Source organism: Crinia signifera, chromosome 11 (genome assembly GCF_055691185.1).
Source record: "Crinia signifera chromosome 11, ASM5569118v1, whole genome shotgun sequence".
NCBI lineage: Eukaryota > Metazoa > Chordata > Amphibia > Anura > Myobatrachidae > Crinia > Crinia signifera.
In genome coordinates, this window is record NC_139227.1 from 45,981,961 (window position 1) to 45,996,803 (window position 14,843).

Below are 14,843 nucleotides of genomic sequence, written 5' to 3' on the forward strand. Positions count from 1 at the left end.
AGCAATGTCCTCCGCCGTCCTGCAATCCGCCTTCCATAACGAACTGACAGGCATTATTAGTTCAGCTCACAAAATGGCTGCCTCCGCCAAACGTAGGCGATGGCCGCTCATTTTACAGAACTGGAAATAACCTCAAGATTATATATTGATTAATTATTTTCATTGTTTATGCTACTTTGATTTAAAAAAAAAAAAAAAACCACAACTAAACTGCTTCCTTGCAGATCGTTACCAACCTCTTCAAGAGTTCCCTTGGTGTTATCTCTGCGGCCTGCTCCGTGTCGCTGTGACTGGCGCTGCTATCAGACTCCGCGCTGCTGACGTCTGGTTTCTTACTTTTGTGTTTAGTTTTGTGTTTCTGCTTCTTGTGTTTTTTCTTCTGTATTAGAGAAAGAACACAAAGATCAGTGATATGGAATTATATTGCGCCAAGTCCGCAGCAACGGAAGGTCACATACATGGGATCAAAGCGGTGAGGAGCGCTGGATGGTTCATACATACCCATGCATTTACTCTATAATCATTAAGGAGTCGTTATAAAGGATACACATAGACAGTTTAAAACAATTATTATAAAGTAGTTATTTAAACAAACGGTACAGGGTATTCCTGCCACATAATGAATGTATGTATGTATGTATGTATGTATGTATGTATGTATGTATGTATGTATGTATGTACACTATATGGTACATACATACACTACAGGTATTTGGCCACAACCGTTATTTATAGTATTCAAGTGTTCCAATCAGACCCATTGCCACAGGTTTAGAAAATCAAGCACCTAAACATGGTAGGACCATCCCCAACGCTGGGGCCACCTCATTACGCCGCTTCCCAGGCATCTCACCTTTTCCTTCTTATGTTTATGCTCTTTCTTTCCTCTGTGCTTTTCTTTATGTTTCTTATGCTTCTGTTTCTTAGTGGTCTCATCCAGGCTCGCTGAGGGAAAACTACCTGACACCCGGGAGTCGCCTGCGATAAATCAGGGGTATAATGAGGGATTACAGGTCACTAATAACAGAAGCTTTTGTCAGTGACTTTTGACATAGAAAACCCAGTATAACATTTACTTTAAATGACTCAATATAATTCAGCACCTACCTGACAACACTGTGGGATTGGGAAAGTGGGCATGGCCATGATATTAGAGGGATATGGGAAGTGCTTGGTTTCCCATTCTCTCCTGTAATCACCTCTTTACTGCTGTATGCATCAGTGGCAAGTCCTATCTATGGGACACAGTCCTGACTGATGGTAGAACAAAGTCCTCAATTCGTAACTGTCCTGACAAAAATTGGGACGGTCGGAAGGTACTGAATTCAGTATGAATGGATTCTATCAGTCTGTCAACCCCAAAACACGTGATCTGTATGTGACTGAACAACTAGTGAGGTCTGGCTACTTCCTCCGCGGCCTATCACCAATTACCAAGACGTTCGCACGTGCTGCCGAGATTCTGTAGCGCACAAATGCTCCCGATCCCCACACCCAAACAAGCACTTCTGGAAGCAGCTACATCAACTACTATATCCACTTATTATAGACTATATAATAAACAAACAAACAATATTTTATAAATTGAGTTTTGTCCACTTGAGGTGTAACCGGACGCGGCGCTCATTAGGAGCGACTTACCAGAGGGAAGGGCTGGAGGTAGCTTAGGACCAAATGCCTCAGAGTCCATCTCCTCGAGGTTCTCAGTCACCTTGGGAACAACACTGGGAAGATGTGGATTTATCACTGGTGCAGGTTCTGGGGGCAGAAAATAAATGCTGTTTATAAGAATAAGTACATAGCGGTCTTCCTGTATGTACGGTTCTCAGGTCTAGAGATACTTTCACCAAGAGGATATTTCCAGCCTCCAGTCCCATCCCCTCAACAAGCAACACAGGAGGAATCCTCAGGTGGGTAATATTAGCACCTGTAACCCACTAATTTCCTTCACAGATCTCCTCTGATATTTCTAGAACTGAGATTATGTGGAGAGGTATAGTACCGACCAACCAGCTCCATGTTACAGGCTGTCGGTGTAAAAATGACAATTAGGAGCTGATTGTCTGGTATCTTAACTTTATCTCCATCCAAGGCTTAGTATATCTGGCCCATAGTTTTCTATCCAGCGGCCCAGAGCATAATGTGACATTTTACGAGTCGCTATAGAGTGGACGTGACCTGTTTACAAGGCAAATGTCTATATTCCTAATTATAGGTTTAGTTATTGTAGTAACAAGCTGCAGAGGTGCGAGGTATGAGGTGCGTCTCTGGATCACACAGTGCCCCAATCACCTTGTGCTATGGATGAGGCAGCCGTCTCCTGCTGGCTAGTTACAGCGGCGGTCCCTGAAGCAGGACCTTCATCCTCATCAGCACTTTCCTCTTCTGATGAGGAGGATTTATCATCGGAGGAATCTGCAAATATCGCTTTAAATAAGTCTATCGGAGGCCTCTTTTCTTCCTCTTCTGGCTCCAGCTCTGTGGGAACCTAGAAATAAATTAGTTACAGCTATAAATACTATATCTGCAGATATATGGCAGTAAGTACAAGTGACTGATTCCTGCACTGACTATATACGGGAGCCTGTGTATACAGCACTGTGACATACAGCTGTCCATCTCACAGGTGTACTAGACTACCTAATCAGACAGATGTGCAGCTGCTCAGTGGTCAGGCCTAGAGGCCAGATCTGCCTGTGTAGCTTTACAGCCTTAGCATCTGATTACTGCCCCCAACTGGCCATATGATGTTTATGCAGCCAAACCAGTAGCAGGAAATCTCCCTATTACCAGCAGTGCTGGTAATAGGGAGTTAATGTGACAAGACACAATTAGACAGCCTCATAAAATCGGTCACTGTGCCAACGGCAGTAGCCATACCAGAAGCTGTGACTAAAGATAGGATTGTGAGAAGTACCTGGGCTGGGACAGCATCGCCCTCATGAGGCGGCCGATCCTTCTCTGGCGGGTCAGGTTCCTCCTTCACGTCACTTCGAGCCTGACTCAGAAACTGAGTGAGCGGGTCCTTCTCCTCAGCAGCAGGCACATCCCACCGGGACGATTTCTTAAGCTCTGAAATATATCAAACCACAACATACAGTATTGGAGAACGGAAATCCTGCCACAAAATGCAGACACCATTTCCAGGCCGGCTATAAGACAGAGTACATGCTGCCTTTTCCTATCTGAGTTAGGACAACTGTGATAGGCTGGATGTGAGGAGCTGCAGAAATCACACTCAGGGCGAAGCTGCAGCAAGATGGAAGAGCAATGACAATATGATAACGCAGCTGTATGAGCGGCTATATAATTGTCTTCTGTCTATAATAGTCTTCTTTCTATTGACCTGTGGTCACATATTTTTGTAATTTCATAGACCACTCACGGTTGGGATTCAATTGATGCCCAGATAAGGGTTTTTTTTTGACTACTGAGAGCTAATTTTTGTAGCCTATTTGTGTCCTGTGTCCAATTTGTCACACAAATTAATACTGTTTCAGTATATCACCATACATTTGTGACTTGGACACACACCATACAATCTATTGTAGGCATCACATATTTGTGAACTGGACATAAGCTACACAAATTTATTGGATGTTACCTATGACTACATATCCATCCTACTCTTGCTACCAGTGTCCTATGCAAAACCCACACCTGTGGCTATATACATTTGAGATACCAGAGACAAATGACTGGAGAGACTCAACTGAAGTACAACTAGTGGCTCTGACCACTTATTTAATTTTTGTATAGTCTGTTTGTGTCCTCTGTCCAATTTTTCACCAAACTATATGCTGATTCTGCATGGTTTATACATTTGTGAACTGGACACACACCATACAACTTATTGGATGTAACCTGTTAATATTTTTTAACCATTTCGCTACCAGTGTTTTCACTTCACTGTAACCCTTTGTACTGAAGTGACCCACATTTGTGGACATATCTAATACTTGCCCATTAGTGCGGCAATATACATACTTGATACCAGCGATAAATCGCTGGAGGGACTCTATTAAGTCCTATAAGTGGTTCCTTACCACTATTTATGTTATGTGTAGTTTGTCTGTGTCTTTTGTTCATATTATAGCCTTTCTTAGAATTACCAATTAAAAGTTACGTTTTATAACTTACAATCATAACCAAAATTTATTTTTTCTGACAAGCGTGCCCCTAAACAAAGGAGAGTACTTTTTTCTTTCCCTTTAAAAATTATAATAGTCTTCTGTCTGCAACGGTCCTTATCAGCACTTGCACCCTACTCCATAAAGGGCACCAAGAGATCCCTCAGAAAAAGCCACTTACCCTGGCAAACGCACGCCGCACAATAGGAAGGAATTATTGCTACATCATAGTTTTTTTTGTGGATTAATTCGCAATGTTGTAGATAACATCCAGAAACATGTACGGAGAGAAACCTGCGATTCTGAATTGCTCAGAGATACGCAATGATGCGCATATTCACAGTTTGGTTGGAACAGCGGACTATACATGTAGCTTTCGGTGAAGTCAATTTAGCCCAGATGTAGTGGGGCGTATTTTGGCTATATGTACCAGAGTCGCCTCTCACCAGCGATATAAATGACAGGATAGCAGACACTTACTCTTGTCAGAGGACGGTCTTGGCGAGTCCGCAATTGTAGGTTTTTGTGACTCAGGAACAGTCAGGAAGTTGAACACAGAAAACTTGTCCCGTTTCACTGTTGGAAGCCCAACAATAGTTGACCTGAAACATAAAATTAGTATTAGTATGGTAAGGTGCAGGAGCGGCTATTGGCAAAACCATATTATTAATGATTTCTGCTGTTGTATGTTACAATGTGAGGTTCATCTACTGTACCGCAATCTGTGCTTTAAACAGCCGCAGAAAAAGATGCAAAAACAGAAAATAAACGCATAAGTTTAGTAGGGGGTGACATGCTGAAATCCACAAACTGGGACTGATCACGGCACCCCTTTAGTTTGGTCGGGTTTAGCCGCTATGCAACGGGACAACCCATAGATTACGGGAACTTAACACAGAATCTATGGCGTTAATGCGTGTTTGCTGCAAGTTTTCAGTGCGGGGGAAAGGCAGAATACTTGAATAGTACAGGCGTTATACCAAAAGCTTTACCTGCGCAGTGAGCACAGCAGCTAATTTAGTCAGCTTCCAAGAGTACAGGGTGCTGCATTTGCAGACATCCATACAAATCAGCATATGGGAGAATATACGCACTTCGTTCTAGAGCGCGCATTGCAACCGCAATTGTGGCCGACTGCGGAAAAATTCTATCAAAAGAATAAGCGAAAAAGCTTTGTGATCCCAGTTTTGTTTGAAACATGCTTAGAACCCACACCTCCATAACTAGCACCAGTAATGCAGCCTGCTCATGTGATAGCGGGGGATAGGAGAAGTCACAGGAGTCCCCTAAGCATATAGAGGCTGATTCTGAGTTAGTAGCAAAGCAGGAAAGATGAGACTGTATCCAGCTTATGTGCCTGCATTATGCCCTCTACTGGGCGGATGAGGTAACATACCAGCGCCTGCCCAGCCCCCAGCAGCTTACCCAGGGTAAGGATCGGGGATGTTAAACCTTTTACACAGCAGTTTGTCAGGGTGCCACTCAAATTTATCTCTGGTCAGTTTTCCAAACATTTTCATTTTCACGGCTGCAGCCTTGTCATCCAGATCGCCCTACGGGGGAGACACAGTGCTGTGATAACAATCAACAATTTGTCACCACTAAGGGGCCCTATTTATCAATATTATTTGCAGGGTATTCCCTCTGCAAATAATGTATCTACACAGAACTGTTCCTACACGGAACTGTAGCAGATATCAGCTGTATTCGGATTTCGGCAAAAACGCCCCCATAGAAGCATACGGGGACATCCTTGTGGCTGGATTTAGCAAACACTATCTGAGGACAGCATTAGCCATGGTAATCTATAACATACAGATCACAAAATGCACCAGGAGAGCAATCTGTAGGATCCCTCCCCAGTACTCCCTACTTGTGCAGTCAGAAAAGCATATATGAAGTAGTGCAGTGGCTCCTGACAATTAAACGTAAAGTGATTTATAATACGATAAACATGACTTACATATTGCAGGGACCCTGCCCTTACATGTGTATGATGACATTGATCATTTTCTATTGGCGCAATAAGAAAGTGTAATCACCAGGTCAAAAACCCGCTAGTAGTGAATGGGTCCCTATATCATTCACAAAATTAATGGGTACCTCTTCATCCCTCGGAACTTCGACTTTGTCTGAATCATCTTCGTGTTTGCCCCGCATGAACCGGGAGGAGAGAGAAGAGTTGGAGGGTTTGTACAACATAGCGGAACGCATGAACTCCTCCCGTTCCCGGGAACATTCCCATTCCGTCATGCTGGGGTCTACGCAATTCTCAAGAGCATCTAGAAAATTATAAATCAGTGTAAACTTGACACCTTAACAGAAACATAGAATTTGACGGCAGATCAGAACCATTTGGCCCATCTAGTCTGCCCTTTTCTAAACATGTTACCGCAAACCATATTTGATCCTTATTTCTTTGTAAGGATATCAATAGGCCTATCCCAAGCATGTTTAAATTGCTCTATTGTATTTGATTCTACCACCTCTGATGGGAGGCTATTCCACTTATCTACTACCCTTTCTGGGAAGTAATTCTTCCTCAAATTTCCCCTGAATCTTCCTCCCTCTAGTTTCAGTGCATGTCCTCGTGTTCTGTTGCTACTCTTCATGTGAAGAATGTCTCCCACCTGTACCTTGTTAAAGCCCTTGATATATATAAGTTTCTCTCATGTCCCCCCTTTCCCTTTTCTGCTCCAAAGTATACATATCAAGATATTTTTGTCTTTCCTGGTACGTTTTGTGATGTAGGCCATGCACCATTTTAGTTGCCCCTCTTTGTACAGTCTCTAATGTATTTATATCCTTCTGGAGATATGGCCTCCAGAACTGAACACAATACTCTAGATGAGGCCGTACCAATGACCTATACAGTGGCATTATTACTTCTTTCTTTCTACTGCTGATACCTCTCCCTATGCAACCAAGCATCTGACTTGCCTTCTTCATTGCTTTGTTACATTGCCTACCTGCCTTTAAGTCCCCTGAAATAGTGACACCTAGATCCCTTTCTTCCTTGCCTTAATGTGATAGTTCTTAAACTTTGTAATATCCCGAGCCCTAGAACATTACAGTGTTTGTCCCCTAGGCCAAATGTTTCTTATTGAGAAAATCAGAAAGAAATACAAAATTCAGTAAATAATGTTTATAGGTCATCCTTGGGGTCAGTTATGTGGTGAGGGATAGGAGTCGCTTCTGTATGTCCACATAATTTGAACCGACCACCAACTTAGCGCCACCCTGCATGTCCTGAGGCATCCCGAGTGCCACAACACCCGGTATGAGAACCACTGCCTTAATGTATTGTACAAATGTCAGTATTGACCACGTAATTGTCCCACATGTTAAAAACAAATTGCATGTTACCTGATGGATTTCCAGTTCGGAAATCCACCAGTATTACCTTTCTGTCCCCTGTGGAGGTTTCGGATATAATTGTCATATCTTTTTTGTTTTTCCGGATTTTTCTCGAATGGTCGGAACTCTTCTGCATCCATCGGAACCAGCTGGCGGTCCAGCAGGTCGTTCTGAAGCCTGGTTTGGGTCTCCTCGGCAGAGGCCGCCTGGAAACGGTTCCTCAAAGCTTCCTGGGCAAGTTTCTGCGCTTTAATCTTCTCTTCTTCCAGAGTTTGCTTCACGTCTCTGATCCGATCTCGATCTTTATCGGAGAGAAGATCTAGCACGGACGTAGGTCCTAATAAATAAATAGAAAATTATATAGTATATATTATAATATACTTTAATGCAACCAATATAAATGCAACATATATGAATATTAAACTGCCATTGCCTTACATTTTAAACTGCCGCTTCCCAAGAATGTTAATGGTCGCCTCCAAGCATTACAGACAGCTGAAGAACCACCCACATTTAGAAGTGCCCTGATGTGATCTAAAGCAGACACTTATAAGCCAACATCATTGGATAAAATCCACCAATCTACACTGTGCATGTCTGTCATTCCCAGTATGAGAGATAGAGAAGCTCCTCCCTCTTACCATCACAGCAGCAAATGGGTTTAGACATGGCATCCTAAAAAGTAGAAAAGATGGCTTCCATGCTGGCGACCACTAGATCAGATCTAAAACGCTGCTGTGGATATTCACACAGAGACCCATTTTTGGATAACTGCGCATGCGTATGGATTGTCGCACGCATGCGCGAGGACAAACAGCGACGAAATGAAGCGAGTCCTCTCATCGCAAGCCACTTGTAAGTTGATTGACAGGAAGCTGCCAGATGTTATGGCAGCTTCCTGCCCAGGCGTATTCAGGGAGGGTTCGTGATGTCAGCACCTGCTCCGATCAGACTGATTCTATAACATAGTTGTGGAAGGGTTGAGCTAGGCACAGACTGCACACAAGTAAATCATGAAGGTGAGTGAGTTGTGAATGGATTTACAGCTGGCAGCCGCCTGCCACATTTTCACAAGCCATTCACAGACTTGTGCGGGGCAGGATTTCACTCTGTCTGGGTGGCGACTATCTGATTTGACTAAAGTTTGAGAAGATCGGGTGCACCCTTGCAGATACACCTGCAATACTCCCCATTTAGTAATCGGACAGCCTAGCAAGTATTGGGTCACACTAATAACAAGACCATGGCTTGCCCAGGCTACGGGTTACTCACCTTGAAGTGCTGCTTCTCCCAACAGATCCCTTCTCTGGGAAGAACTAAGCTGGTGTCTGCTGGGCGCCTGCTCATTAGGTACAGCCGGGGGTTTCTGTGAGCGGCCCAGCATGGCCTGCAAAGTGGCAGAACCCTGACTGCTGTCAGCCAGTACAGGCCTGAAGTAGTGAACTGGGCGATAATCCCTCGGGAGCTCCGGGGGTGGATAAATCTGGAGGCATTAAAGAAACTGTCATCATTTATTTATTTAATTAAAAAAAACACAACTGGCAAGAAGCCCCTAGCTTAATGGTAAAACGTATCACTGCTGCTCAGGAATGTGGCCATTGCATCCCACCCTACAAAATATAGTAGGATATAGATATCTATACATATAGATATAGAGTGGGTATCCAAACAGTTCTCTGACGCGTTTCCCTACTCTAGGTAGCTTTGATAAAGAGTGGGTATCCAAACAGCTCACTTACACGTTTTGCTACTCTAGGTAGCTATAATAAAGCTACCTAGAGTAACGAAACGCGTCAGGGAGCTGTTTGGATACCCACTCTTTATCAAAGCTACCTAGAGTAGGGATGTAGATGAGGAGACCCCACTCATATTGTGCGCCCCCAGTTCACAGTTGCCACCTCATTTTATAGAGTGCATTTGATGCAAATGTTACTTCAAAGCGGATTGGTTGCCACAGGCAATTTCTGTACTCTCACGGCTTCATACATGTCCCCCAGAGTTTGCAACTAGTTATATAACACTCCTATAAAACGGATCACCATAAGTAAATCACTCATCTCTGAATATCAGCGTTACATGCGACTCTGAATCAGGCTCATAATGAATGACATGAATTCAAAACCACTAAGAAACACTCCAGCTTGGCCCAACACATCGGCAAGTTACACACATATTTACCTGTTTACATGGAGGGGATTCCGCTGCCATAGAAAAGCCGTCCAGCATTTTACCAATGTACTGTAGTTCTTTTGAAGCTGCTGAAAAGACCATATAATTATTACCAGGACAAAAGGTGACGCGATCTCCAAATTACATTACAGTACACAAAGTGATAGCACAGTGCAGCAGTCTCTGAAACCATCAACAAAGACTAATAAATGGGCTCATTATTACCCCAGCACCTGGAACCCATGTACACTGAAATACCAACCATCAGATGGCTGTGCTTACATCCTACCCGCAGTGTAGTGCCCACAGTACGCCATCGTCAAACTCTACCGAACTTTGTATACCTGTATTACCTGCTGCAGGTGCGTGTGCGGGTCTATTCACTTACAAGACCTCATCCAGATTGTGTTACTAGAGGCACAAGACTATAGATACAAATGGTTCAATCTCAGTCCTCAGGACCCCTCACAGGTCATGATTTCCAGGTCTCCCGGCAGGAGCACCGTGTATCACCATCTGTTTTTACACATCCACAGGTGACCTGGAAAAAGTAAACCGATAGGGGTCCTTGAGGACAGAGGTCTCTGCACATGTTACATCTGCCCCCTGTAGCGCAGCATGGTGTTACCTGGGTGCCCAGTTACTGGCTGTTCTGCATGTAGCCCACACATGCTGGGCAGCTGTATTTTCGCACTGTATTGTAGCTCTGAGCTAGGAAACCCCCTGACCACACCTACCTCTCTGCACATGTTACATTTGCCTCCTGCAGCGCAGCATGGCGTTACCCAGGTGCTCAGTTACTGGCTGTTCTGCATGTAGCCCACACATGCTGGGCAGCTTTATTCACACACTAAAGGCTCCATACATTAGTAAGATTTGGTCTGATTTGACCTGATCAGGCTGCTAAATTGTACCAAATCTCATGTGTTTGACATCCCATCTGAGCGGACCTGCGGTCCTGTGCGCATTGGATCAAGTCGGGCGGTCAGACAGGCTGCACATAAGATATGATACATCTTATGTGCACCTAGGAGCTGGGTGGGTGAACACAGGGAGGCAGCGTACACGGGGTGAATAGAGGCTGCAGCCAAGGGACGCACAGAAGCGGCTCTCAGCCAATCAGTGGCTTCCCATTCATTTGGAAGGGTTTTTTCTCCTTTTTTTAATGCAGTTTGGCCGGCTCCTGGGTCCCCCAGCCCGGCTCCCTCCGCCTGCAGCTGCTGGGGCAATCAGGTCCGACTGCTCCTTTGGACAAGTCAGCCTAATGTTTGGGGGCCTTAAGTTTGGAAACTTCCCTCCCAACTCCGAATCAGTCCCTGTATTTCCATGACAATAAAAGGTCACATTCCATCTCCCTACCTTTAACCAACAAGCCACGTGCTCTGATAGAAGCAATGCATAATACATAAGTTATCACCTTTATACTGTATATAGAACATGAAATCCAGCACTAAATATTTGCATTATCAGCATGGGACACTGAGAATAATTTGCTCTTGGCTTATACAATTGATGCCATACATTATGGGTCTGACGCTGAGTGGTACGCAGGGGTGTCTATTGGCGGTGGCACAACCCCTTCCCCTGTGTACATCTGTTTGGCTGAATGTACTAGGACAGAGACCCCCGCTGTAATACAGATTGGTGCATCCTTACACATCACCATCGCTCACACCAGTCCAATGGCAGGGGCAGTTTCTCAGTTTGACCAAGGCCTCTTGTGCTGTGTGTAACAGCACGCACTACAGAGCCCTGGCCTCAGTCCTTGTATAAACTTATGAGCGCTCTATGGTCCGCCCATGTTATAAGCATTGACAACACGGTCAAACATATCTATTAGTTTAACAATGTATGTTCTTCCCCCCGTCCATTACTTGCTTTACTACGGAGGATAACCTCGCTCACCTGGCGTAAACTGTGGCTGTTCTATAACCTAGAGCAGGCATTCCCAACCACGGTCCTCAAGGCACACCAACAGTGCAGGTTTAGTGATATCCAGGCTTGAGCACAGGTGACTAAATTAGTACCTGAGGGATTCTGATTAAACCATCTGTGCTGAAGCCTGGATATCACTAACACCTGCACTGTTGGTGTGCCTTGAGGACCGTGGTTGGGAATGCCTGCCCTAGAGTGTGGCTTAGCACCACATTATCTGTTCACTATGAATTACGCTCACCGCGGGAAAAGATTTCCAGCTTTAAATCGTGCTCTAAACGGACAATATGTCCAACTAGCCGTCACCGCGCGGCAGGGAGAGAGTCGTGCAGGCAATGGTTATTCTCATACATGGGGAGCAGATGCAAACACAGGTACACAGCAAATACTCCGTGCACTGCTACCCACAGCTTCGCAAATAAGCACAACAATGGGCACGCCTCTGTTGACACAAGCACTTGGCACATAGCAGACACCAATCTGAGTGTGTGTAAAGGTAACAGAGAGAGAGAAATGGCCTGGTGACTGATGAGTGTCCTGCTAGAACATAGGGAGACAATGGCTGCACTCTCCACCTTAATATACTATAAATCCTTTCCAAACAAGACTCCCCCGCAGCGAGAACATTAACCCTGAAACGGTTGTTTTTATGCCTGAAAGTTCAACTATGGGAACACTTCTACCAGGGAGCACCCAGACTGGCAACGCCCACTTGAGCAGTAAGGAAGAGATTATGGGGCAAATATATGAAGCAGTGATAATGGAAGTGAAAAAGTGCCTGATACTTTATCACCGGACAATCCGCTATTAACTGACCCTTTTTAAACCAGCCTGTAACTTACCAGTCAGGATCTGATTGGCCGGTGATAAAATACCAGGCACTTTTTCACTTCTCCTCCGTTATAACTGCTTCATACATCTGTCCCTCAGTTACCCTACTGTGGGGTTGATATAGGCGACTATACACATTTCAAGAACCACCTATTAGAAAGTGTTGTGACCCTGTGGTATAAATGGTCTGCTGCTTGAAACCAGTCCCACAACAGTAAGATGCCAGAGTAACCGTTCCGGGCAACTTGCCCCCGGAACGGTTATGATGCACCTGTGTTTAAGTTGCCACTTCCCTGTCACCGCCCACAAATGCTGCCTGGCTGGCAGAAATTTTGCAGTGACAAATAAACACATTTGTTCCACAGCATACAACAGACATTACGCCCATTGGTGAATCAGGCCCTGATGAATTGGCAGGCTGCATTTTCACAGAAACCGGTTCGGTACACAAAATGGCTGCTTGCACTGTAGGCAACAAATGTGTTTTACACTGCCAGACTGTTGTAGCTTGTTTTTGTAAGTTTGTCGGGGATAGTGTAACAATAAAATAGTTTTTTTTGGATGACTTCCCTGTAGTGTCGGATCCACTATTTGTTCTATAGAAAGTGTAAGCATCCTGTTCTTCACCTGCAACACTTCCTCATTAATCACCTTTCTTGTTCTTATACTCTTTTGGTGCCGTCCATCCAAATAGTCCGTCTCCACTCTCCTCCTCTCGCAGGACTGTATCATATTTAGACAAGGAGTCTGTGCCATATATATCATCATCCTCGTCCTCCATGGCTCCCACACCAAAAGCCTGCAGGGGAAACACAAGTCACTTTCAGCATTCATCGGAACATGCAGCTTCCTAGAACAGCAGGAGGTCTCATATAACCCCAACTAATAAGCAGCAGTGCATGCAGTAGGCCAAGAGTGTTTCTACACAGGCACAGGTTACCTGCAAACAGACCAACGGTATTGTCCTTCATAAACGTGAGTACACTTACTTGGCCAGAGATCCCGACCTTCCTCCCTTTGCTGTGTCGTACATCACCAAGTAGATTGCTTGTCCTGTCTGAGCCATCGCCAAACAAATTAATGTGTGAGACCGTACTGCCAAACAATGCCTGGCGGGGATCCAGTGCCCTGTAGCCAAGACCGTGGACATTGTCCTTTACGGAGAAGTCTACGGGGATCACATCTTTGGGTGCAAACGTCACGTTCTCAGGCAGATACTCATCTTCTTCATCCTAGGATAAGATACACACAGAACGTTGGTGGTAACAGTTTTTTTTTATGTAATTATTTTTACTTTAAGACTAGCAGAATGACGGGGAATTGTCCGATTCACAACAACCCCTCGATATCGGAATTCATCAGTAGATGGGTGGTAGGAACATAGAGAGGGCAGAATGTGGCAAATAGGGATCATAGATCTTCACCTACTTGTACAAAAGAAGGAAGCTACTATACACCATCCCATCCGCCAGTCATCACTATTAGTGTCAACTTGCAGGGTACGGTCCCCACCGCCGATATCTGTGGCAGTGGGGTCCCGGTGGATGCCGGCATCGGTAAGTACATGCACACTTAGCTATGCCAACTGGGGGAAGGGGGGGGGGTGAGCAGAGGCCACGCTGCATTCTGCATGGCCGCCATTAGAGATCCACTCTGTCGTCTGTACATGCACAGAGGACGGAGCGCGTATCAGCCGTCAGTGGATGCATACACATCGGGCGATATACTGAGAGAGCTATGACTCAGAAGGGCTAAAATGAGCGATATCGCTGAATTTATCAGCCAGTGTGTACGGGGCAAGTGCAAGAGATCCGTCTGCGATCAGGCAGATCCCTGAATTTGATCACCTCTGAATAGAACACGGAATTCCATCTACACACCCACGGAACACTTATCCTACATGCTAGCACTCAGCAGGCCACAAGGAAAGAATCACCTGTAATTACCCATAGGCAGACCTCCACCCATGTGCAGCTACTATCACTAACGAGGCTCTTCCACAGAGCGGACTGAGGAGCAACTACAGTTATAAAGCATCTGTCCATATATAAAGCAACTGTCCATAGATAAAGCCTGCCACTCCCCCAGCAGAATCTCATTACACCTACCTCCGATTCCTCCGAGCCAGCAGGGAGCTGCGCACATCCATACACTTTCATACTGCCACCTTCCCCGAGATCAAGAGAAAGAACAGAAGTCATTATTTTAACCAGATATAATTTTATCCCCATATGGATGGCGTTTTAATACAGAGACAATCAGCCGCAGCCTAAAATAGCTGGTAACAGAAAATAGAGCATTGGAAAGTCCAGAATTCAGCATGAAAATACAAGTCACCTTTAACCCACTATCAGTAATACAGTAGAAATAGCAAATATTCTATAAACACAGTAAATATATTGCTGCAAACTGGACAAACCG

At 44.8% G+C, this 14,843-nt stretch overlaps 1 protein-coding gene across 2 annotated transcripts in view; it reads right to left on the reverse strand.

The window, feature by feature from the left end:
* Positions 1-14,843, reverse strand: part of GPATCH1 (G-patch domain containing 1) — a 29,115-nt gene that overhangs the window by 3,299 nt on the left and 10,973 nt on the right. The window contains exons 6-19 of one of the 2 annotated variants that reach the window (XM_083164744.1): positions 14,531-14,589; positions 13,412-13,654; positions 13,074-13,221; positions 9,666-9,742; positions 8,760-8,970; positions 7,534-7,824; positions 6,234-6,412; positions 5,556-5,683; positions 4,611-4,732; positions 2,918-3,072; positions 2,293-2,488; positions 1,642-1,758; positions 854-978; positions 237-379 (exon numbers count right to left, since the gene is read on the reverse strand). In XM_083164744.1, the coding sequence (XP_083020870.1) occupies positions 237-379; positions 854-978; positions 1,642-1,758; positions 2,293-2,488; positions 2,918-3,072; positions 4,611-4,732; positions 5,556-5,683; positions 6,234-6,412; positions 7,534-7,824; positions 8,760-8,970; positions 9,666-9,742; positions 13,074-13,221; positions 13,412-13,654; positions 14,531-14,589 (2,194 nt within the window). Of the gene's footprint in view, positions 1-236; positions 380-853; positions 979-1,641; positions 1,759-2,292; positions 2,489-2,917; positions 3,073-4,610; positions 4,733-5,555; positions 5,684-6,233; positions 6,413-7,533; positions 7,825-8,759; positions 8,971-9,665; positions 9,746-13,073; positions 13,222-13,411; positions 13,655-14,530; positions 14,590-14,843 lie in introns of both variants that reach the window. The other variant, XM_083164743.1, reaches the window with a different exon arrangement.